This window comes from Monomorium pharaonis, chromosome 6 (genome assembly GCF_013373865.1).
Source record: "Monomorium pharaonis isolate MP-MQ-018 chromosome 6, ASM1337386v2, whole genome shotgun sequence".
Taxonomy (NCBI): Eukaryota; Metazoa; Arthropoda; class Insecta; order Hymenoptera; family Formicidae; genus Monomorium; species Monomorium pharaonis.
The window spans coordinates 24,745,638-24,772,355 of NC_050472.1; the positions used below are offsets into that span (position 1 = coordinate 24,745,638).

Consider the following 26,718-nt stretch of genomic DNA (forward strand, 5'->3'; position numbering starts at 1 on the left):
CGACGACGACGACGGCAATTATACAAGGTGTATGCGTAATACGAAACACGGCAGCGACTACCACAGCTAGTTTCTTAATCTGTCTGCTTCGCAATCACCCTTTCTCTCTCTTTTTCTCTCTCTCCCTCTCTCTCCCTCTCTCTCCCTCTCTCTCTCTTCTACTATTTCTACTTCTCAGTTCGTGGGCAATTCAATCTGCGATTCCTGTAGTGATTAGAGCACAAAACCAGTGTCTCGCGGCGTATCATCACATTTATATCACAAATTCTTTTCGTTTCTTTTTCGATTCTAGGCTGCCACTTTCAATTCTGAAGAACAGTCCCACGCACATGCTGTGCGTTTTCTGGTCATTCTCAACTCTGCATGTATGTGCGTGTATATATATAAAAAGAGAGAAAGAGAGAGAGAGAGAGAGAGAGAGAGAGAGAGAAGAAAGAAGAGAGAGAAAGAGAGAGAGAGAAAAAGATGTCTGTACATGTATATGTAAGTATGTGAATCGAATTGTCGATTGGATTCGTATCTGTGTGATTGCGCGTACGTCATAATGTATATACCTGCCGCGTACGTGTATGGTTACGTGTGCGTGTTTCTTTCCGTGTATGAAAAGTACGTACGCGCAGCCAGAAAAAAGAAAAGAAAGAAAGAGGAAGAGAGAGAGAAAAATCAAAAATAGAGAAAAAATATGTATATTTATGTGATTGTGTATGAAGGGAAAGATATAGAGTATTTGTGTATATCCGTGTGTATTCGTGTATTTCTTTTACACATATGTATTTTTCTTCCTTTTTTTATATATATGTACGTCCGTATATATACACACGTGAGTTTCACAAAAATATATAAAAGAGAGAATGTCTATGTGTATACATATATATATGTATATGTGCATATATACCTATAATGTATATATACCGATATATAGACGATTTTTATCCTTAAAGTTGTGTGGAAAAGGGTATTTTATCGTAATTTTTACCAATATGTATATATGTATACGTATATATACATATATATATAGAGCCTGTAGAAAGTGCTTGATTGAGACTTTTTTCCTCCTTTCGGTTTCATTAGTCGTAAAACAAGACACACGAGGTAAGGGTTGCGCGTAGTAGTCCGGCACCGTCCACGAGAGTTCGACGCGAGAGCGGGATGAGAGGAGTCTCTCGATGAGGGAAACACATCGACGACCGTGTCCAGTTCGCTGCACTCCTCCCCCTCCTCCCGTCATCTCGTCGCCCTCTCACAGCACGTTGAACGACGGTGTTCTTTGGATTATACGTATTATATACATTAACACGTGCCGGAAGAAAAAAGGAAACCGGAGATTTTACTGTAACGGCGATTGTTCTTCCGTTCCACCATGCGCAGGCTATTGCAATTCCACAGCGCTCGTCGAGGCTAAGCCACGTGCTAAGAACTTTATGCTACATGTCCCTTCCCCCGTTCCACATTCCTCCTTCCCCCGTTCCACATTCGCAACCGCAAAGAATCGGTAGGGGGTTTGATAACACAGTGTTACGCTTTGCGAAATGTCTAATTCAGTCCTTACAGTCCTTATCGTCTTCGAGCGAGGATTGGCTCGAATAAAGAAAGAGAGAGTGTGTATATGTGTAGCTACCCTCGGACCGCACAGCATCATGCCATTTTTTCCGTTGCCCCTTCCATTGTCCTCCTCTTCTCGCGTGTCCTCTTCATCCTTCTCCTCGTTTTCTCACTTCTCTTTAATAACTTGTTCATTAGGCTCTTTCTCCCGCGTCCTCATTCCGGGGATCGTGCTTCATTCTCGGGATATTCGACGACTTGATGAGAACGATTTCTATACGGGGCGAACGAGGTCGAACCTTTTAGGAGTGATCAAATCGGCAATTAAGCGTTACGTTTGCTATGCACTGTCGCTGTATGTATCGGTCAATCGAGGAAATGGATGTGATTACAATTCGCCCTATGAACGATGACTCGCGATAAACTCGTTGATAATGCGCGATGTCATGAGACAATGGCGTTCGTCGACAAAGACAGGACAGTTGTAGGGACGACGGACTGCATGATGGTTTCTAATGCATGATTAGATGTAAGAATATGGTCCGTCGGTGAGGGCGCTACACAGCAACAATCAGGAGGAGTCGTCTTTGCCTCGGGCACCTCTGCTCGGCCTGTACTCAAGACCCGGATCGAATTGCATCAAGACGAAAACCTGACAAGTTAAAAATAACAAATGGGTAAAGCGACTCGAATTGCTCATTGTAGATTAATGATGTTGAAATTGTTCAATTAATAGCATATTAAATAACAGAACTACTAATTACTTATCTATATAAATAAAAATGTAAATGTTTGTTCCTCATCTAAGATCTCCGTAAGTTTTTTACCGATTGCTTTGAAATTTTGACACAACGTTGCATTCGTAACCGGGAGTGTTCTTATGGGGTCTGATTTTGGAAATACGTGTGTTTCAAAAATGATGGCCATAATTTAATTTTAAACAATGTTTTTTTAATAATATTTTTTTATAATTTTGACACAACGTTGTATTGAATTTAGTTAGAAGTACGTGAATAAATGAATATTACATTTATTACTCGTCGTTTCATAAATGCAGGCCTTTAATTAGAGAATGTTCCTTTTAGGCTGTATATGACAATTTAGAATCAAAGGTAGCTTTCAATATATGTTTAAGAACTTTTGGAGAACTAAGATAAGGAAAAAAAGAAATTTACAGGATGTTAGACTTTAAAAAACTTTAATTTAAGAAAAATTAATACTATATGTTAGGCAGATAGTACACCGTACTTCCCTAAATAGATAAATCATCTTTCAAATTTTAGCAATATTAATAATATATGTTAGGTAGACAGTACACCGTACTTCCCTAACTAGAAGAATGTTTCTATTGTGTTTAAATTAAGATAATAAGAAAAATAAGGATAGCTCTTATTTTATTGAAAAAAAGGAACTTATTTAAAACAGTCTTTTGAATGGATTTCTAAATCCATGGCAGCTTTTAGAAAAAAATAACAAAATATTAATTCATAAAATTAATTAATAATAAATTAAATACATACACTTTAATTCAAAATGCTTAATTTAAAAAAATGGGTATTTTTAAAAGAATTCGGTTTTTTTAATTGAAAATTATTTCAAAGTTTTAATAAAATAAGATTTATATTACATTATAATAAAAATACAAAACAATAAACAGAAACAAATTAATTGAATACAGTGCCAAAGGCAATAAATAAATGAAGTAAGTTAGAAGTACGTGAATAAATAAATATTAGATTTATTAAAGATAGATAAATGCTTATTCAAAAATAAAATAAAAAGAGCAACAGTAAAGCAAGGCTCTTGAAATTTAAACAATGAAAGCAAAGAAAATTTGAAAAAAACGTAGCATAAGAATAAGAGAGCCACAGCAACGCGTGGCAGGGCATAGCTAGTAAATAATATAAATTTAAAAAGTGATATAAATGTCTGGTTTTTTATTTTCGTTCTTACTAAATTATATTAATAAAATGTGTGATAAATTTTAGAAAACATATAATGAAATTATTTAAAACGTAATACCTGATCTGTAGGTAATAATGTGAAGTCATCGGGTGGATTTGTAATCACGTAGCGTTTGGAAGAAGCATCGCACGACGAACTAGTGTCTCGAAACCTAGAAGATTCGAGTTAAATGTCAATGAATAAGAAGAGAGAGATAGCAGTAGAGAACATGGACTATATACATCAAGTGTAACTAATCAAAGTTGAGCTAAGTTAAGCTAAACTAAAGTAAACTAAGCTAAATTAAACTAAAACGTATGTGGACTGTATGACGGAACAACTAAAGGCTAAATAAACAACAAGATGACATAAAAATAGAGAGAGAGAGAGAGAGAGAGAGAGAGAGAGAAAGACAAAGAGAGAAAAAGTAGTAAAAAATGATAGGTATTTTTTGGATGAAGGCAACTTACAACTCGTTGCTTTTCATTACTTTCTTTTCATGATGCAAAAAACGCAAAGTGTAAAAGGTGTGCGGCAGAAAATCATAAATTACGTGAGTAGTGAGAGATAATAAACGGCGGTACAATAATGGCAGCAATCGGAGTAGTCGCTGTTTTTGAACAGTAATATATATAATGTATAGAAATACATGTGCATAGGGTAATCCAATAAATACCATCGAGAGAGGGAAAAAAGTCCGGTACCTGTACCTGTACAGACCAATGCACAGCATTCCGTACGACTTTAATGCTGCGACAAAGAGGTCACCGTACTTGCCTCCCTCGCCATACTGAGCTAACGGCCCGTCATATAACGCGATTTGACCAACACGACACCGATCCCGATTAGCCAGGCTATCTGCCGTACTGTCAATCAGAGAAAATATCACATTTAATATTGTTGAAAAAAATTCTCGCGGTTAACAACTGGATATTAAATGGTATTTTCAAGCTCTTACCTGTACCCTCCCCTTAAGCCTGCCCCTTCAGCCAGGATTAATTCCAACTCAGGCGTAGCTCCACCGGTGATAAGTGACCGAATTAGAGTTAACGCATTTTGGTTGAAGTATGTCTGCAGAAATACAAAAAATTATAGTTTTCATCGTATAACTTGTAACATCTTAAGGAAAAAGAATGTCAATAAACTATAAACGCGAATAAGCAAGCCCTGTAAAATAATAATACTTTTTACCAATATCACACAATCCAAAGATGATTTTTTAATACTAACCGTCGACATAAGTGAATCCAATACGCTAACTGCAAAGGCAGTACCACAGGCAAAAGGTTGAGTGAGGTAGAGTTCCGTATCCGGATCGTCGTCGTCGTCCTGATCAAGAAACTGAACGTTGCTGTCATTCACAAGTTCTAGGAATAATAGCAACAAAATATCCATGAGCATTTGTACTTCTTCGATACTCAACACAAAAATAATTAAGAAATATTAATAAATAATGACATTTTTATAAAGTTATTTTTTCCAATATTGTAATTAAAACTCTTACTTAATCGTGGTGGCATTAAGCAATTTTATTAAAACGATATTAAATACAGAAGTAAATTTTTCTATTTACCCGTGATCATTGGCACATTTGCTCCATAAACAGATCCTCGTCTTTGCAAAACGATTGGGCTCCCAACTGTGATCAAATTACCTTGTTCATTATCTGCTATAATTTGCACTTTCGATTTAATAGCTTGATTTTAAAAGAATCGAGACCTCCACTTTTCACAAATGACAATATAGTAATATCGTACCTTGGCTGAGCACGCCGATTGTATCATCGAAAGTCATGGCTTTGATATTGAGGGATGCGAGGATGGCCTCCTTGTCGGCGAGGGTGGGGTCATCATTGCTAGGCACTTTAGCCGACAGGATGCAACACATGTCGCACAAATTTACGTTAACGGCGCGCAAATCGGCTCTACTTAATGGCGAACCCTGCGAAAATGTCATTCAAGCGAGATAATAGCTGCGAAAGAACTTTCATTTCGCGAAATTATTTTTCATTATCTCCATTTTGCGTTAACGGTTAATTTGTACCAATTCAACGATTTTCCTGGCTTTTATTAATGCTTTTATGCTTAAATTCAATAATATTAGATATAAAAATCTGATTTAATACGTATTTAAATATAATAATATACGATAATAAAAATATATAATAGGGGATAATGAAGCATACACAATGTCTCAAATTTATCTTCTTTCTAAACAATTTGAATATGAGAAAAACTACATATACATTAACTCTGTAATTTCTTCTAATCTCAAAGCATTAATAAAGATTATAAAATTATCTAACAAAAAATAATCTTATTGTATTAAAATAAATTAAAGCCAGAATAAAATTGTCGAATTAAATTTTTAGCAAATAAATAATATAATTTTTGTTTAATCTTTTTAATTTATGACTTAAGTATTTAAACAAATAACGGAGATAAATGAAGAATATTACTATATAATTTTCAATTGCAGCTTATTAAAAAGATTTACTTCTAAGTTCTTTCGCTAAAAAATCTAGAGAGCTGGATAAAAAACAAACATTCTATTGTGTACATCTGAGACTATATTATACAATAATAAAAATCTGCGTCACGCGAGATAACACTGCGATTCAATGAAATGAGAGCAGCTTCCTCACATTTAAAACCGATATCTTCGGTAGATTCTGCAGCATTTTCCACTCGCGGCGTATGTAGTCCACCGATCCAACTATCACTACGTGTTTAAGCTCGTGGTAATGAAAATTGGAAGCTCGTAATGGCATGACAAGATTCCTCAGTCCGATGAGAGGCGAGTCGGGATCGGCGAACAGGCAGACGACGACGTGACCGTTAAGAACTGTCATCGCCGCCTGGTTACGATCCAGTATGCAGTCTTCGAGATTACGGGAGGGGCTCCAATGAAACATCCCCGTCGAGTCGTACTTCATCTCGGTCTTCTCGAAATCGAAATCTTTCGCTTGATCGTCAGCGATCCCGACTTGAAGACCGCCGTTGTTGTTAACGTTCGTGCCACCCGAGGCTCTGCTCGTTGGCCTGAAAAAAATCGCACGTTACAATTATACACAAAATTACAGATGTGACATACAATTGTATCGATGATTAGACTAACGATAACGATAATAATCTTAACTTATCGGTAGGAAAAAATATTAGTAGAAAGTTGTGAAAGAAATCACATACTTCTCTTCAAGCTCTTGTAAAATCAAAACCGTAAAGCCACCATTTTTACATGCATTTCGTACGCATTTTCTGTCATCTAACACTACTGGTGTTATTACTTTATACCATAGAACAAGTGTAAATTGAGAAACATGTTACTCAAATGCAGCAAATATCAAAGAAAGAAAAATATAGGAAAAATATATTTTTCGGATATATTAAGCTATTTGTACCGCATGCGTGTAAATACAATGATAAAGGTTTATATAAGTAAGATTGTCTGTATAAAATTTTCAGAGATTTCCTTGAAACATTACCAAAGAGTTTATTGCGCGTTTAATAAAAACTTATTCTGTCGTGATTTTGTACTTCTTCCACAATTAATTCAACTCTGCGATTAATTCGAATTATTTAGAGTATGAGAAATATCGTAATATTTTGCATTAAACGCAATATACGAAAATATTTTTACGCATTTTGGACAAGACGTGTAAATGCCATCAAAACTCGCATCCCACATATGACACCCACATATTTTTACGAGCGTCATTAATGCCAGTGGCACATGTTGTCCGAGATTAAGTATCCTCGTAAAACTCTTATGGACTTCTATATACTTTTTGCAGTCACGCTATGCGACATGTAACTGTAACGCAATGCGCAATTTCGAAGACGTAATGTGGGATAGAAAATTTAACACCACAGAAAATACTGCCGCTTTTGTGTCATTTATGTCTAGCTAACAATTTATGTTTTCGCGAAAAAAAATTTGAAATAAAAAAATAATAATGCACAGCTAGTTTGATAGATTAACGTCTATTAACGATTAATTAATTTTATTATATTAAAACGCATCAAATTATTCAATTATTTAATCCTTCTGATCAATAATAAAGAAATTATTTTTAATTTAAAAAAACAATAGAGCTGATAAAAGGACGTAGAAAACACTGAAAAAAATTAATTTTATAAGCAAAAATTGAACACAGCGAAATTTAGGATTGTTATCACTGACATCAGATTTGATTACGTCGTGATGACTAAAATCTAAATATTAAATAGAAGACATATAACGTTCTTAGCACATCCTTTCTCATAAAGAAATGCGTTTCCAGATTTAAACAAACATTTTATCATAGATTATATATCGAGAATCGAGCTACATGCAAAGGGAGCATGTTCGTCCTTATTACATAGCCGTAGGGTAAAGCAGTCGCATAATCACGTCATAATAAAAGATAGCGTTAACAACAGAAGCGTACATGAGCTTTTTGACTTCGTAGGCGAGATGGTAGCCAGCGTATGCGGACTCCTCTTGCGATCTGGAATCAGAAGGTTTGCGTAACGTTGGATCTGTTCTCAGGTAACTCTCTCTCTCTCTCTCTCTCTCTCTCTCTCTCTCTCTCTCTCTCTCTCTCTCTCTCTCTCTCTCTCTCTCTCTCTCTCTCTCTCTTTCTTTCAAATTTAGTCCAGGTGATGAAAGACGTAATGATGACAATGATGAATGATTCTTCGACAATTAAAACAAAATGACTTTCTGATTTTAATTGTGAAAGGAAATATTGCGGTTTAACATAATACGTCGCGTAATTTTGTAACGTAAAAAGGTCTAGTTGCAAAGATACGAATCGCAAATATGTTTATTGGGAATAGGCGTCAAATCCGCGAGATCATGGAATAATAATAAAGAAAAATTGCAGAAACTAATCTAACGGACGCGTAAGAAGTTCATCAGAAAATGTCAACGACCACCTGTAGCCTGTTACTCGTATCATTCGGCAGCGCAATAGTACAAGTGGCTGTCGTTTTCGCGCGATTTCTCACGTGATTTATACGAGCCGTTTGTCGTTCGAGTTTACGGCGCCCTTTGTCAACAATTGAGCGAAACGACAGAAAGCAACTGTCTTTTGTTTCCGACTAACAGGTTGATTCTGCACCTAATATTATACTCAACACTAGAAGCTACGGCTGCTCAAGCTATATGTCCTTTCACAAGAAAGAAATGGCATTTTAGAAAACGTAAGAAATTAAGTAAATGATCAGGAGTCAGTTATTTAGTTCATTACATATAAACTCGGAATCTCGTTAATGTATAAATGTCGAAATTATTCTCTCGATGAATGATTCTGGATCGCATCGAAGATCTCTACCGAGAATCGGCATGTAAAATCTTGGCGGGTCGTATATTCAACACTATTAGAAACATGCTAGACAAATGCTAATGCGGAGGTCGTTGATACATTAATGTGCAAATTATCCTAGTGCACTCGATCAAAGTGGAACATTGCTTTATTAATAGATTAATATCGTTTAGCTGAAAAGTAACACGCATTTACAAAAAGAAAAAAAAAGAATATAAGAGGCGCATATTTAAAAAAGATGCATATTTTACTTTGTGACATGTATAATTAGGTTATTCAAAATACGTTGTCAATTCATCAATTAGAAAGTATTGTGCAATATATGTATATAAACAGGAAAGTTTCTCACACAGGACGGCTTGGCAAAAATCTATCTTGCTTGCCGTCCAATTCGAATTTAATTACAATTTGAATAACCCCTGTACAGTACGCGTGAAAGAGCCGGTGTAACTCTAATCGTGCAGCTATGAAGAACACGTGTAAGCTTGTAATTAAAAGGTAAAATAATGAAATTAATAAATAAAGTTGTACGACAGGATAGAGAGAGAGAGATCAGAGTGTATTTCAGGAAGATATTTACGTTCAAGCAGCTCAGAGAGGAAAGCGATTCTCATTGTTTAGAAATACGTGTCGATTGTCGAGTGCACTGTAAGTATCGCCATAAGGTGATATTTAAAAAATATTTATGAAGTCCGAATTGCGTTGTTTCTGGAAGGTCGCCTCTCGCCTTCTCATTGTTAATTCTCAGTAGCGAAATTCGCACGTGTTGCTTTTGTTGGGTGCAAAACAGGCGTACTCTGGTCATCAATGATCATGAATGAAGATATATGTCTTCTCAAACGATGGCGATGTAAGTGATTATGTTTGAATGTATATGTCAGGTGATGATGAATTTAGAATGCGCTGCGAATAATTAGATACCTCTGATTATACGGCTGATTCGGGCTGGACAGACTGTCGTTCGTCGCTCGATTCACGTTCGGCTTCACCTTGTTGACTTGCTTCGTTGAATTTATCAGTGTCATTCCAACGGAGTTTCGATGATTCCTCATGGCTGTAAAGTAACGAATTATCAGTATTATTGCTTTAATAATAATAATAGTAGAAAAATGTTTTATACAAAGGCATGTTATCAACTTGTAATTAATTAATATATTAAATTAATTAATGTTATGTAACTTAGAACTGACACTTACCATTCGGATCGTCTCGTTCACGGCTGATTTCACCTAAAACGGATAAAACAGTGTTAATTCCTCAATCTGAGCATTCTACTTATAATCGATAGTGGACAAAGCAACAATGATTAAGACAATTAGAGTGTCACACTGAATCATGATCTAACTTCCCCCCCATTAAAGCGCATGTTATTTCCGTGATGATGAGCCTACAGCCCCATGCTTACAGGCGCGCATACTTCACCCTATGCATACATGTATTTGTGCATGTTAAAGAAAAATTTATTAATCAATAGCGACAATCAAATTAGGAGTCTTATTGTTATAAAGTTTTCAAACATTTATCAAATTTCTCTCTTTTCTAATACCATGTGTGACGGGTCAAAAATAAAAAAAAAAACAACTTTCTTGGAAAATTGACTTTTTCTTTCTAGTTACTATTAAAGTTCCATTATAATTTTGAATATAATGCAAAGTACTTTTTATAGATAATATATAATTACAAAATTTTGTTATAAATTTATTGTAAATAAGAGATTTATAAGAGAAGTAATCTAAATATATATTTGTTGTAAATTTTGTTATAAAAAAGATGTTAAGTATTTTTCACAAAGATATATTACTTCTCTTAAAATATAAAAATCAAAGGCAAAAGGAAAAATTTATTCATAGATTTGTTGTAGGTAAAAGCAATATCTGCTTCAGAAATAATTGCAAGCTATTGTGGAGCTATGAAAATTAGCAAGGGACATATGGCGCCTGTCGCGGTAGTTTCTTGAACAACCATTTTCTGTAATAATGAAACAAAATTATAAAGTGGATGATGTACATACATATTCGCCAACAAACACAGATGTTACCAAACTAAAACTTCTATATATTAGGAACCATTAATCTACCGTGCTGTGTATACAACTATAAATCCATTTTCAACAAGGTTAAAAGCTACAAGATACTATCTATATGAAAAGCGCGTTTCACAAAGTCAACGATTTAATCGTGGAACAAACATTCTAAATGTATGAGAGAAAAAATTCTATTTACGATACACAGAACTTAAGGGGAGAAATAATTTAGCAAAGATTACGTGATAACTAACGTTTCTCAGACTTGTGCTGTCAAAAAGTAATTCGATAAAGTAGCACCTATATAATTTGTGATCTGACAATAAATATTATATTAAGAGAGAACATAATTCTGTTTATTAAAATGGAAAAGGAGAGTTTCGAAGCAAGTCTACGTTTTACAACACATTTGCGTTTAGATTTAATTTATAAAATGACGTAAAAGTATGAGAAACATTTGCGTAATTAGAAACAATTTTACTACTTACGCAGACGAGCACCAATAGATATTTCGAGCATTTTAACGCGAATATAATTACGCGATTTTAATGTATTTCCAAAAACTTTGAAGTTATTATATTCTTATATAATATATCTTATATACTATAAAAAGATAATCTTTGATATCATACTTTTAACAACCGTTGCAATTTTATAAAACCATTAATTTATATAAAATATGTTGTTGTTTAGAAAATAATTGTGGGTATTATTTTTCGAAAAATTGTTTACTCGTTTCTTCGTAAAAACGTTTTTAAAAATGATACGCGCGCGATCCGTCGCGTAAAATATATAAATAATAACTCCACTTGAAATAAAACAAGTGTGTAGCTCAGTAAACATCTACATTTTATTTCAAGAGCTGCGAAATTTATTAAATGCTTTTACTTTCTGTGATAAAGCAAAATGAATAAATAATACCAAAAGTAAATTTTGAAAGACTACTAAATGCTATTACAACTATACTAAAATTGTGTTTTGTGCAAACTCTAAATCAGTGAATTTTAATAAGTTTGAAAAAAAATAAAATTAAATAATTATTTTACTTTTTATAAATTATTAAAGACAGAAGAATGTGTATTTTTAATAAAGATGATTCCAAATCATATAGTCATTAAAATAATGTGACATAAATTTTTAACTTTAAGTCCACATTCTATGTACGCTAGAAATAAAACGACGGAAAAGTATGAACAGGTATCTATTAAACAACTTCATGCAATGCTGTCAATAATGGAGAAAGTAGTACACGAGAGAATGCATTAGCATAGATAATCGTGGTTAGAACAAAAGACTCTCATTTCGTTATTCATCACTTTTTCTCTACTTTCTCCAATGTTTCAGCAACACAAAATTAGTGCAAAATTAAACTTTGATGAAAGGAAAAAAAAAATGAACACAATGTATCAAGAACCTATCGCTCAAGCGAGTTTGACGAAGCGTATCAAATGCGGAAAATTGAATTTTTAATGTCGATCGAGAGCAGCGATTCTTTTTTAGAATCGTCGTATCTGCTAATTGTCAAGCAACTTTTCAATAGTGTATTCGTGTCGAATTGCCAATCGAAATTAGAAAGGGCAGCTTGCGAGGCTGTAGCATGGTTTTTGATTGAGGTGTAACTGTACCTCTTACGTGAACCATCTTGGGCAGTTCTGGCGGAGTGAATGTGGGGGGAGGATGGTGGTCGTCTGTAACAAACCACTACACATGTTAGCTACCCTAACTAATTACCTAAGGCCTAGTCGCTACTCTATCGTTGGACAGTACTAAATCTGCGCTACAACTTCTAGAAGCAAAGTTCCGTTTCAGCGTCGCGCCATGATACTGACAATTCAGAGATCACGTCGATGCAATTTTATTATACTTACTAAACAAAAATTACAACAACAGTTTTTTTCTTACCTTGCGCTAAAATCTAGGAGAGAAGATAACGAGATATAAAAATATTATTAAAAAATTTAATTATATCATATGTAAGCTGTTGGTAAAAAAAATTTACTTATATAAATATTAATATACATTATAAATTTATATTTAATAATTAAATAATACAAAATATAACGTTTACGATATCAAACTGAAACGGCCTTTCATATATTGCGCTAAGAAAAAAAAATCATAAAGAAAACAACCACTAAAATTATGGAGACAAGTGTGTAATTTTGAAACTCTAACAGGTAAAAATACAGTTCGCGTGACAACGTGGACGAGTTAACGACTAAAGTCCACAAGCAGCTTTTTAATGAGAATTTCAATATTAAAATTAACTTCGTCCATATTGCGGGAACGTTATACAACATGGTACTAAAATCGACCTACGATCATAAACGTGCAATGTGCCCAAAACATTCCTAATTCATGCCGAAGGTGACGCAAACGGAGAGGACGATCAAGGATGGAGAAAATGACGCAGAAGATATCGAGCAACTCTTGCGAACGTAACTACTACTTTTTATTTCTTATTCACAAGGTAAAAAAGATTTGTCCTCTCCGCTTACATCGATAGTGTTCAATATATCTTGTGCTAAACATGCAATAATATAGCCTTACAGTGTGAATATTTACTCGGCATTGTCAGTGCGCGCTTTGCATCTTCTGGGAATAAGAATTCACGTGCAAAACGACAAAGACTTTGCAAAAGCTTGGGAGGAATTGAAAGAGTGCATGAAAGAGCATAGAGCTCGTCTATGATCTTTAAAAGCGTAGGGAGTTCTTTTTTTTTGTTTTTCTTTTTGAATTCCGACGTGAAATCGCCGTCTGCGAGGAACAGGACGAAACGTTTGCAATTGACATTATCTCGAGGCCGACGGTGAGACGAGCGAGAATACATTGCAATTCGTGCGAAATTCCCCTTTACGCACTTACTCGATCCGTTGAGCGAGATGACGCTACGCTAATTAGAATTGTAGACGTCGCGGTCGTTCCTCTCTTTGCTCGGAGACTCAAAGTGAGTCTCCCTTTGACACGTTCCTTCCAAGGAGGCGCCCAGAAATTGTGCAAAGTGTAATTTTCTGCCGCCCTTTATAAAACGAGGGGATTGCAAAATTCCCGGGTTTCTTGGAAGAACGATGTAAACGGAGACTAATAAGGAGATAATTAAAGTCGACAAATCGAGTTGAGAGATGAGATATATTGCGCTCGACAGCGTCAGAAAATATATTCTCATAATCAAATCCTTGGAAATGAAACATCGTCACAAGAAACTAAATCTTAAATTTTAACATTTTTCACTTTCAAGCATTATGCGGTAGACAGAGCTAATTTTAAACCGACACGTAGTCCTTCATTTTCATTTAATCATGAGTCGATGCAATATTTCATAATATTTTCCATTTAAAATCGTTATTTTTCAAATTTTGATGGCGATTTGATTTCTGCACGACGCTTGAGAACATTCCACGTTCCTCGTGTTCGATGAGATGCAATAGGTTTCATCTCAATCTATCGACCTGATCAGTTTGCTGTCAAATCAGGCCGGTTGGAAAATGAGGGATGGACCGAGCGGGATGTTCGAGTAAATGTGCAAAAGGTGGTATACGCTTCATCGGTGGTACACCGCTTGCGGTGATATAGCATCGCTGCTGCATCATAAACCGATGAATGCCCACGTTTGATCAAACCGCTTACGTCTCTATGAGCGCGTGGCAACACGTGTACATACGTGCGTCGCGTACTAAATCGCGCCATACCGCGAACGCGACCGCGGCCGCGGGAAAGATTTAAAATTTATATACGAATACGTGAAATTAAACAATATGTACAAGAGGAGATATGCATTATATATAACTGTCAATGTACATCCGCGTTTTTTTCACTGGACTTACTTGCGTACGAGAGGTCTTCACCTATGCGGAGTGGTGGAGGAGACGAGGAGAGAAGATAGATTCGGACAGATAGACACATATAGAGAGTTAGTTAAAGAGTCTTTGCTTGCGGATCTCGTGTTCTATCGTGAGCCCGTGCGCGCGCGCAGGTGTGTGTGTGTGTCTCGCGTGTGAATTACGTATTAATGCGCGTGTATATGTGTGTGTGTGTGTATATGTGTACGTGACAATGTGGAGAGAGGAGCACGTGTACTTTGACATTTAATGCGTTTGCTGATACGCGTGTTTCGCCGTGAGTTGTAAGATGGGTGTGTGTCTGTGTGTATGTGTGTATCTATGCGTGGCTCTAATGAGCGATGCAAGTGCCGGTGTGTAGTTTCTTGCGTTAATTAATTGACGCGTTTCTCTTACGCGCGCATCGCTCACGTGTACACGTCTATCTAACATCGTGAAGATGTGGTGCTCAGCCGGCAAACACCGATCTGCTTCCGAAAGAGGGAGAAAAGGAAAAAAAAATGGTATGGCAATCGGAGTAACGGGCGGTCACCAATGTTTCATTGATCTCCGCTATTGGCAAATCAAACTGTCCGCGAGGTTGCTCCGATCGCCAACAATTTTTCTATGGCACAGAACACTCGTTGACGTCGCGCGCGTGACACTGTGTTATTGCCGTCAATCCAAGATCGACCGTTAATAAAAGCGAATGGACATCAGCTGTCCCGGTAATACTGGCGTGACGTTGACGCCGACTCAAAGAGTATTCTGCGGACTTTCAAAACACACAGGTACTCCATCCAGCGATAACACTCATGTGTTGATCACGAAACATTTACTATGACGTTGAAAATATTTGAGGAATACCGAAGCGAATGTATCAGGTTACAACGACGTTAGTTCTCTTCGGTATCAAAGTTCGTTGCCTCTGCCACAGGACGAGTAAAAATCCACGTGATAAAGGGCTAAGGCTAAAGTGTCTCTAATTGCACGTCGAGTTATTAGATATCGAACACCGATGCAAGGTTGATTGGAGGTAGTTTAATATTTCAAGGCAAATCACATCACGCCGGTTCTCGATTGCGTTAATTTCATAATTCACTCACAACAATAACCATTGAGTAACATTGACAAACTTTCAGGAAAACTACTTTCAAAACGACACCGATAGTAGTGTAATCTCAGTTGCAAAATAGTTAAGAACACCACACCAATAGGGACTCAAACACTAACGATGTTCTACGCTGGAGCCATTTATCAATCCGAACGAACTTTGGGAGAGATTAGCACAACGACATTAATTTTGTTATTAAAAAACTTGTTGCGGAATTATGTGGATTTAAGCAAGGATAAAACTGAATATCTTGTATTAGACACAAAAATTTTTGTATAACATGTTTCGCACGTTGTGCTAGTCTTTTTGAACATGTAAATAATAATTTTTTGGTTCGGCAATTGTTCGTTTATAGCTGCGTAAAATTTATCGATAAAATAGGTCTTGACGAAAAATTTATTAATTTATTAAATAGAAAAAATTATTTTATAAAAAAAACTACATGTAATTAAAGTTTATCATTGATTTGTACAATTTTAATACAATTATAAATTGAATACAGTTGTAAATATATTATTTACAATCGTCAAGACCTCAAATAAAAATACAGTGATCTCAAATTACGTTATCGGATTAGAAAAATTTGCCCTTTGCATAATATATTTGTCAAACAAACGATAATTATATAATCGCATGTGAGACCGTTTACTTAACATGACTTTTGAATCGGACCTATTCGACATGATAATAATTCAATAATATTATATCAGTTGTTAAATATATTTATCTATTAAAATGACAGTATATTATGATTATGTTGCAATCACAGATTTATATTATTCAGAGATTTCAATAATTTCTTTACTTTCATTATTTTGAAATAATTACAATATCTTTACTATATATTTAGCATTCAAGAAATATATTCTTTGTGCTTTGTATAAAACAAAGAAAGCTTTTATTCATATACATCATATATAATTAATTAAAATTACAACTTTGTAACATGATATAAAAGTTGGTGTTTTTCGAGTCAAAGGTCATGTTGCTCTATTAAAATATCATAATTTTTTTCTATTTTTACAATCACACCCTGTTCGACGAATTTACTTTAAAAAACCTTCCGGGATTAAGATAAAAAAATATGACGTTTGGTACACAGTCTACACACGGGGGATACGTACTTGCTCTTCCAACCATTTGAACAGCTCGCACGCCTTTCCGGAATGTAGCCACTGCCCGAAGGGAGGAGAACCAGAGCTGTTAGTTGTCACAACCAAAACAATGTCAACCTAGATGCGGGGGTCTCAACGGGTGTGGGGGATCTAAATCCGTAGTCCCGATCGATATGTCACGTTTAGTGCGATTTCTCAGGGTGTGTCGGGGTATTAGAAATCTCCGTATTTTCTCTCTGTTTTTCCAATTTAACTTTTCTTCTCTATTGAATTGAACTTTAAAATTATATTAATTATATCGTAAATTTTATTTAAAATTTAATAAATAATAAATATGTAATATTTAGCTCGTAAAGAAATATGTTTATGAACAGATAGATTCGAAACAAAGTTTTAATCGAATGTCAAATTTAATCAATCATAAATAATATTTTAATTTTGGCGAAAATGTTGCAGCTTTCTGTAACGTGACCTTCGATGGAGAGAGTCATTATTAATACTGGTATTACAATCATTGCATAGTTTACTTCGGTCTACTGTGTGAGGATCGTAACACATAGAGATTATAATATATCTGCGTTGTGCGGTTGAACCTCCGTATATTCAAAAATACATATTAAAAAAAGAAATAAATGTTTTTCTCAGAAGTAATTATCGATTGCAGAGTGTCGGCGTTATTGTTGTAATGTTGGTGAGTAGTGTCAAATATGCTCGACATGTGAGGGGGAAGTGAAGTATTTTTAGCCGATGTATTCGATAAACCCTGGGCATCGATTATCATCGTCCCTGTAAGCTGTTTAAGCTCATGGTAAGCTTACGTCTTGGTGATCTTTCTGGTTGCGTGCCGAGTCTAATTAATCAATCCGCACTTGATGACATTGAAAGTAAATCACGAGAACGGAATTTCATGTGCACGAGCAGATCAATATTATAGTTAGTAACGCACTACTGCAGTTTTTCTTAATAATATTAAAATGTTTTGGAATTAAAAATTAAAAAAGAAACATATGTAATCAATATACTTGAAATACTTATTAAATAATATGAAATATATATTGTTTAAAATCTATGATATAAAATATATGTGAATTTCTAATAATTTTTTAATTAAATACAAAATACTTATAATATTCGCAAAAGATTCTCAAGACGAGCATGTATAACCACACGTTAATTTCGTAATTAATATTGTAATAATGAAATTTTAGATTAAAGTTTACGCAGAAATTAATTAACATAAAAATTGCTGTAATAAAATTTGATTTCACAATTAATTACACAATTTTTTATGTAAATACAAGGCAATAAAAAAACGTTTTTCGCAAAAGTCAATGTTGAAGAGATTGTTATATTACTGATATGCTCATGTATATTAATTATGTGTTACATTTCCATTAATGCTGATTAATTTCCAAACTTATAAGTGCATAGCTTTATGATATGCTTCCTTTTAGAATCACAACTTTCACGAAAAGCGTTTAATCTGTGCAAAGACAATGCAAATTTGTATATATTAGACACATACAAGGCGACCCAAAGTAATAATGTTACTTGCGCTTAAATTTTAGAAAAAGTATATATGCATATAAATATACATTTTATATATATATATATATATATATATATATATATATATATATCAAATGTTGAGTAGCCTTGTATGTAAAATAATACTCCAGTTCCAAATCATCACGCTTATTGTCACAACAATTGGAGCACGTTCTGACAAAAGCGAACATTATATGCACATTGTTACAAATACGTGAAATACGTGACAATATCTGGAGCTGAAGAGTGAAACATATGAAGTACCAATAAAAGTCCACGTAAGCACACTGAAACAACAGTTAAGAAACAATAATCGTTAGCAAGCCTGAAACAGTATGAGCAAACTCGTTGACTGGTGTTAGGTGGCAGCCATTTAATGTGAAGACACAAAATATACGGCCCGGCAACGTGCAAGAATGCGTTTCTGCGCGAAAGCGGCCATTGTATCGCGCTTGTGACGAACGAAGCTAAACATAATAATACGCAGTTGTTAATCAATTTTTGCGGCGTATGACCATCCGATCGTCCAACCGGCGTGCTTGTTACTTGGCCCCGGCCCACGTGTCGAAGTAGGAGAAGAAGCGCCGAATAATATTAGTGCTACATAACGTAACTGTATGCTGCTATTAGAGGATAATGCTCGATAACTCGCTCAATGCCATCAGCTTTAGCGTAAGCCCAACGATAAACAGTACGGATCGCACGGATCCGAGTGGGAAAGTATCGTATACGGGGTACTGTGGAGTAAGTGCACGTGATAAGTGAGACAATTATAGTCCGTCGATTTGGCTGTTGTATGTATTTGTCAGTATCACTTACGCCATCTTACCTCATTACATTAATCGACGTCAACCTGATTCTGCCGGACGCCGAAACTCTACTATCGCAAACAAAAAAATTATGCAAATATTCATCGTGATTGCGATTTTTCAAAGCACGAATTAAATAAACGCCGGGTTCGGCAGAATGCATTTTGTCAGAATAATGAGTATGCTGGCAGTCAAAGCGTCGACTTTTAAAAAGTCGTCCCCCTTTTTTAAGAACAAACTTGACATTATTAGTTAAGAACAATCGATCGACAGACACGCTCGTTTACGCTGACAAAATCTCGCAGCAGCTGCGACAGATTGACACGCGGATACGGGATACAAAAAGGATGGAAGAGGAAGCCGGCAACAGGCATACCGTCGAGGTAACTGCTGTAGGCAGTGTTTCCTTTCACCATGCCAGTCTGCATCATCATCATCCCCACATCTGCAAAAATCCAGCGATCGACCCAGACACGGGCTTGTGAGTTATGAAAAATGGACGGATACATCATATATACAACGGATATTACATATACATTGTTTTTAGTAATGTATAGCTTTTGCGGAATTCGTATGTGCACGTACGCGCGAGCAGAATGAGCCCTGCGTTACATTATGTATATAATGTAACAGATACTTCTCATAACTCTAGATATTAATCACACAAAAGTAGTAGAAATTAATGATTAAAATTAATTTCGTAATATCACAATGTAATTATCACGAAAATAATACTAATTTAGCAGAGAGTATTATCACGTTCCCGCATTGGTCCACGTACGAATTCGACCACATTCGGCATTAGTCACAATATTTGCGTTCAATCACAAATGAGGGTACACTCGATATGTCCACGCAACGCTGGAAAAAAAAATAGAAAATAAGCTCGTTCATCGGGGACAAATTTACCCTTCCTCGTCGCCAACAAAATTCTTTGAAAACCTAAAAATTAATCGTTGATCGACATTGCGGAGCGCCCGGTGCTCGAGCCCAAAGCACGAGCACCAGGAACGTTGATTGCCCAGGGTTTAGGGTATATTACCATTCCTGTATATGGACAAGACTGATTGTGTGACCGGTTAAGCGTAAGTCACTACTCGGGGGAGACTCGTGTGGATGGTAGTCGTGTACGTGATCGTGTACGAGTGTACGCCTGATACGGTATGTCTCGTGTGGACATGGACGGAATTGTCGGACGGAAGGGGCGGCCCGTGGCCTCCCCCGATGTGCCTGAGCGACGCCGGGATCTCGTCGTTCGTGGGGAACGGATGGGTATGCTCCTGCCATCGGCGCACCACCGGTCGGCGATCGAATTTCATCGGCGATTCAAGAACGAGAAACGTTCGACGAACGTGAGAACGCGCGTAAATGCAATGGAAAGCGCGCGGGTCGATCGGGCCGATCGATCGACGAGAGAGATCTCATCGATAATACAATTAGCACACGTTGACAGAGAAAGAAAGGGAGAGTGACAGAAAGAGAAATAGAGTAAGAAAGGGAAAAAGAGAGAGCTTTCGATCATTTAATCGAAGAAAATAGTTTTGAAGAAAGAAGAAAACGGAGACAGCGAGATGGAGAAAGAAAGAGAGAGAGAGAGAGAGGGGGGGGGGGGTGAAGACAGATAGTGGTCGAGAAAGAAGCTGTCATTACCATTATGGCGAAAACAGATCCAAATCCGGGAGCTAATCATGCATGCAAGGCGAGCGAGAGGGGCACACACTAGTAGTGCAGGCTAGTTTTCGTTCTCGGTCAGGTGGACATGCGCCAACTGACTGGACTTTCGGGAATTACTGTGTTGAACTCGGTACTTCATTTATTTTTCACGTCATTTTTCGCGATTGGAGCGAGCGTAAAGTTTTCCCCGAAATGGAATAAATTGATTATGCTTGTCGTTGCACGGCACATAAAACCGCAATATTTGACCTATCCCGTGTGTAGGCACGGAATGAATTTACCATTTAACTTGTAAAATATATTCCGCTCTCACGGTAGCCTTGTTAATTGCAACTGCAAAAATCGCCTCGCAATCGGGAAATGTTTTTCAAAAAACTCTGTGTGACGGTGAAAAACGAAGAAGTACTCGATTATAGCATCGCCTTGGGGATTGTGTCTTGCAATGAAGATTAAAAATGCAATCATCATTGTGCTGATTATCATCGTTATTACTATAATTATCCTCATAATCATCACCTTGGCTTGCAAGAGATCGATTAATATCGGAGACAATATATCGATAGGACACAGAAAGAGATAGACGGAAAAATACAGACAAAGAGAAAGAGCGAAAGAGAAAGACAAAGAGAGATAGAAAATGAGAAAGGGAGAGCGGGGGCAGGAGCAATGAAGAATGAGAGTAACTTAATAAAAAGGCAAAAATATCGCAAGGCACGGTACAGAGTTTTAGTACAGAGGCAGAAACAGTACAGTCAAGTTGATGTTTGGCGAGGGATTGGATCAAGAGCCAGATCGTATATAAAAGGGCAAGAAGATTAAAAAATAAGTGATTAAGAGACAGTCATAGAGATGATAGTAAAGTATCAGTCTTAACGAGTGTGAGACGTTACCTAAGTCCCGGCCCCAGGAGCGCTGCTGCTGCCCCACTAGATCATATATCATAATAGGATGGTCACAACCATGTCACTTCGTTAATAGTCGCATTTATTTACTGTTATCGCGCTCTCAAACAAGAACAAAGGGCAAAAAGGGTAACCCGGCAGAAACCGGTGAGAGCGTAGGAAAAAAGGGTGGAAAAGATAAAGAGATTTTTCTATGTGATTCGTTTGCATTTATACGTTACTTTACGTTGAAACGTTATAATTTTGCGAGTCACATCAAAGACACGCTCCATCAATATCAACTGACAGAGAGAGCGAGAACGAAAGAAAGAGAGAAAGAGAGATAGAAAGAGAACGGGGAGAGAAACCGCGTGTAAGACTCGCAATCTCTATCGAGATAGATCGAGCGCGTTCTATGTACAAAATACATCTGTGTACAGTTTATATATTGTATACATATAGACATATGTATATATATTTATATAATCGGCAGAGAGAAGACCGGATATCATTTAGCAGAGAATTTGGCAAAAATCGAAAAAGGCTGTTTAAAGGATCACTGGGCCAGAAAGACTTACAATTTTTGCACTTGCACTTCTTGATCAGAGTCTCGTCTCTAATATCGTCGTGGCATGCTTTGCAATAGAACCACGCCCTGGAAATGAAAGCATAAGACAAATATATAATTATTATTCAAATTAGAAAAAAAGGTCGATATTTAGATATTCATTGGATAAAAAATAAAATAAGAGAATTAAAAAATACAAAAGATTGATTACAGAAGGTAACTGTACTATTTTATTTATAAGATTACATAAAATAATGAAAAAAAGTGATAATTGTATTATATTACAAAAAACTGTTGTATTATATTTTTAAAAAATTGCAAAAGATTCTTTTGTAATTTTTAATTACATTATATACATATACATATATATATAGTTGTATATTGTACATTTAAAAGTTTTAACTTTACTCGAACTTCTTTAGCTGAATATCGTCTTATTTCAATAATCCTTAACGCAAAGGAAAACTAAAGAATGTAAAATGTTAATTATAATATCTAAGTAAGTTTCCGGTTTAAATTCTTTCAGTAATGTTCTAAAAATTCGAGGATTCTTACCGCTTTACTTCGTCAGCAGATTGAGCAATGAAGAATCCCTGAGTATTTGCAGCGATCTTGGCACCACGTGGGTTAATCGAGATTTTACTATCGGAGCCTCCTTCGCCTTTTATCTCGATGGCCAGCAGCAAGAGCTTCAGTTTTGTGAAGCACAACCTACGACGAAATCATGCGTAATATTCGATGTCTCGCAATTAAGTATCAATGAAAAATTTCAATATATTTTAGTTTGTTTTTGTACGATACGTTTACGTAGCAATATTATATGCAAAAAAGTGACCAATGATAAGCGACTAAGAATATTGCAAAGCATAATTAATAATGAGTTGTATTTGAAGTATAATAATATGCAATAATGTTTAAATAACATTTTTTACAATGTAAAAATTTTTACAGTAATAATATCAACACAATTTATAAAATTATTTTATAACAAAGTTATTAAAATCTTAAAAGTAAATAGAACTAGATCATAGAAATAGATCCAGAAATAGATAGTTAATAACAACTCACTATCATCCGTGTTAAGCAAACGAGGAAACTTGAATTCTTGTAAGAATTTCTGTTTTACTTTTAATTTTATTTTATTGCAAAACTGGCATTATATATATAAATTAATATAATATTCCTATAAGCATTATAACAATCTTATAATATAAACATTTATATAAGTTTACAAATTTTTGCATACAAGCTCAAGCTTCATTTTTTGCACAAAACATATAAATTACAAATACAGCATAAAGTATTGTTTCGTTCCATTTGTATATTATAATTGTACATTAATATTAAAATGTATAATACAAAACAAGACAAAATAATTTTATTTATTTCAAATTTTATTAAAACATTACTATCTCAAGAAAATTATATTTAGAGATAAAACTTCACTTAATGTTTACTTTAAAATTATTTTTGTACAATACGATTATTGAATAATATATAAATATTGAATAAGTTGTCATACTTTATGCGTTTATTTAGCAAATATAATGTGTTAGTAAGATATGTATACATCTCTATATAGTGTAACGGGATACGTGCAGAAGTTTTATTTAAAATATTAAAGCATTTAAATTTACAGCGCTTATTTATTTAATTAAATTAAATTTATTTTTATACCTGCATGTATCGTCGTCCCGTTATACCACCTCGGTAAATGAATATTAAACAGTCATGCAATCGATGCAACATGTATCAATGAATTAAATCCGCGATCATGCAGGAAAGTCTTAACGTAAACGATTATTACTCATCTAATAATACGAATCAAAACATGCTAAGATAAATCGAGAGCCTCTATCGCCCCTTATAGGCGCTATCTATTATTGTATAGATATCTATTATTTTATATCTAAGTTCCTAATCTACTCTAAAGTACCAGGAGACATTCGGAAGGTCCGGTCTCATCCTTATAAGGATTATGCAGATTAGCAAATTTTCGGGAAGCTATTATATGTATATAATATAATATATACAATATATATATATATATATTAAAGAGAAATAAAAAGATAATAAAGACAATAAATATTCATAGATAAATACTCGAAATGTATTCAATGTGAAGATCGCTTCTTACAGAGATAGAGATCTCTTACACACGCAAACCAAAGACGATAATCCAAGTGTGCGCATAAACTAAAAGAAAAAACTTGGAAGAATTATAGCTCTCTGTTTCGCAAATGTGATTGCAATTCACTGATGCAATTCACTGATCTCTAATAGAATATCGCTACCAGCAATACAGAATCTTCTTTAATTTCCTTTTAATATTCTTTTTTTTTTTTTAGAGAGATTGCAATAACAGCGAAAACACTAATCGTATAATATTTACCGTATCTATACCAAGTATTTTTAATTTCTCTCATTTGTTTTCATTTACAGATTTTTTGATTAACACAAAACAATGTTTTAAACATATTTTAAACAAATATTTAATATTTAATACCTTGTGAATTGTTATTATAATTTCTCAACGTAATAGCCTTGTACAGATATTAAATCATAAAATGTAAAGTCAAATTAAAATTTATTAAAAAATAAAAAATAAAAAATATAGTTCATAAAAATATGTAAATTTTCAAAGCCTTGTAACTCAAAAACTATTACTGTCGTGATATTTTTTGCATTGCTGGCAATATGCCACCAAGTATAAATGCGTTATATTAAAAATAGAAAAATAAAAACTCATAGAAATCAGTGATGCAATCTTAGTAGGCAAATATATACGGTGCAATTTAGACGGCTGAGAAAGGGTATTAAACGACGTCTTTATCTTATCCTCAGAAATTTGATTATAAGACGATGTATACTACGGCGATATATTTATATATAATAATATCTATTTAATTTTGTTAATTTAAGATTTATTTAAATTATGCAGAGATATTATATATAATTATATAAGTGTTTGTTCAATTTCATTTAATAATTATTTTCACTGCACTTGTGATGGCATAAGAAAAAAACGTTTTTTTTAATTCTTAAATTTATTTCCATATATAGTGACTTGCAATTAAAATAAGATATACAAAATGTAATAGTTAATATCTACTTTTTAATATTTTTTATATACTTATTTATTTTTCTAATTAATGTATTTATTTTATCACAATTTTTATTTCTGTAAAATTCGAGTAATCTTGCGAAAAAATATAAACTGCTTTTTGTATAAAAATATATGTATTTTTCATACATTATACATACATCATGCATATGTACATCGTAATTGTAAGATTACTGTAACAAATTTTGATTGCAAGCAACTATATATAACATTTTAATTAATTTTTACTGTGTATGTGTGTGTCATAGTATTAGCAAATATCTACATTAGTATTTGTTGGAAAAGAAGTATCTTCCATAAATTATTCCAAGAATTTTCGCAAGAACGAAACTATGAGCTCAATTATAAGTCTGTTAACGAACAGTGTGTACTAATACATATTTATGTTTAATCGGCAGCCACGATCGATATCCGCCTGTACACTCCTCCAATAGCTAGTGTCAATGTGTTACGAGAATAAGTTTCACATACTTTTACACGGTAAAAGAGCAGCAGGCATGCGTGTACAAAGAACGCGGTTTTGTTAAGATTACAAGATTAGAACGTTACATCTAAGAACACACACCATGACAAAGATACGGACATTACCGATAAAAAAGACAAAAATCTCGTCCGTTACGTTATGTTCGAAAGGGTTCATATAAATCCCTCTCCCTTTCAAAAAAAAAAAAAATAATAATAATTCCTCAGTTCCTTTTTCTATCTATCCAATGAAAACAAAATTACGTCGCGTTTCGCCGTTTCAAAGGAAATCTTTGTACGCGCGCAGATCTTTCTCATTTCGTCTCACGTTGCGCCGCAAAAAACTGTGATATTGCCGAAGCGGGATGCACGATTTACCAGGACGAATGCGGATCTCACAAACGAGTCTTGCAGACGCGCGTCTAATTGCAACTAGTTAAAACTCATTAAGAATAGCTGCTGGTCACGTTATGCCGCGACACGATATCGTGCGCGCCGCTTTAACATTAAAAACATTCAAGGCCATCGATTAAGTAATTTTCATGACATTTAGTATCACGAAAACGAACGTTCCATGTAATTTAATGTTTTACAAGTTTTAATTATTTTTCGAAATAGCTTCTACATAATAATGGCATAATCTCAAAACAAATAACTGATCTAAAACGAAAGTGAGAAATCTTTGAAAACCGCAAGAAAAAAAAGTGCGTGTCGCGTAAACAAATCAAGTTCTAAGGGAAATTAAGCAATACGCTGTTTTTAATCTTGATATCAATTGTTCCGTGAAA

The 26,718-nt window shown here is 34.7% G+C and overlaps 1 protein-coding gene across 46 annotated transcripts in view; it reads right to left on the bottom strand.

The window, feature by feature from the left end:
- Positions 1 to 278: 278 nt before the first annotated feature.
- Positions 279 to 26,718, bottom strand: part of LOC105832509 (calcium-activated potassium channel slowpoke) — a 97,622-nt gene continuing 71,182 nt past the window's right edge. For 11 of the 46 annotated variants that reach the window (XM_036288803.1, XM_036288808.1, XM_036288802.1 and 8 more), the window contains exons 12-28: positions 22,900 to 23,055; positions 22,355 to 22,431; positions 21,786 to 21,821; positions 16,874 to 16,924; positions 14,642 to 14,662; positions 12,443 to 12,505; positions 9,991 to 10,023; positions 9,716 to 9,848; positions 7,916 to 7,975; positions 6,131 to 6,527; positions 5,244 to 5,427; positions 5,060 to 5,125; positions 4,717 to 4,853; positions 4,445 to 4,557; positions 4,191 to 4,352; positions 3,565 to 3,658; positions 279 to 2,194 (exon numbers count right to left, since the gene is read on the bottom strand). In XM_036288803.1, the coding sequence (XP_036144696.1) occupies positions 2,114 to 2,194; positions 3,565 to 3,658; positions 4,191 to 4,352; positions 4,445 to 4,557; positions 4,717 to 4,853; positions 5,060 to 5,125; positions 5,244 to 5,427; positions 6,131 to 6,527; positions 7,916 to 7,975; positions 9,716 to 9,848; positions 9,991 to 10,023; positions 12,443 to 12,505; positions 14,642 to 14,662; positions 16,874 to 16,924; positions 21,786 to 21,821; positions 22,355 to 22,431; positions 22,900 to 23,055 (1,864 nt within the window). In that variant the 3' untranslated portion in view covers positions 279 to 2,113. Of the gene's footprint in view, positions 2,195 to 3,564; positions 3,659 to 4,190; positions 4,353 to 4,444; positions 4,558 to 4,716; positions 4,854 to 5,059; positions 5,126 to 5,243; positions 5,428 to 6,130; positions 6,528 to 7,915; positions 7,976 to 9,715; positions 9,849 to 9,990; positions 10,024 to 12,442; positions 12,506 to 14,641; positions 14,663 to 16,873; positions 16,925 to 19,597; positions 19,667 to 21,785; positions 21,822 to 22,354; positions 22,432 to 22,899; positions 23,056 to 26,718 lie in introns of all 46 variants that reach the window. The other 35 variants (XM_036288815.1, XM_036288817.1, XM_036288816.1 and 32 more) reach the window with 20 other exon arrangements.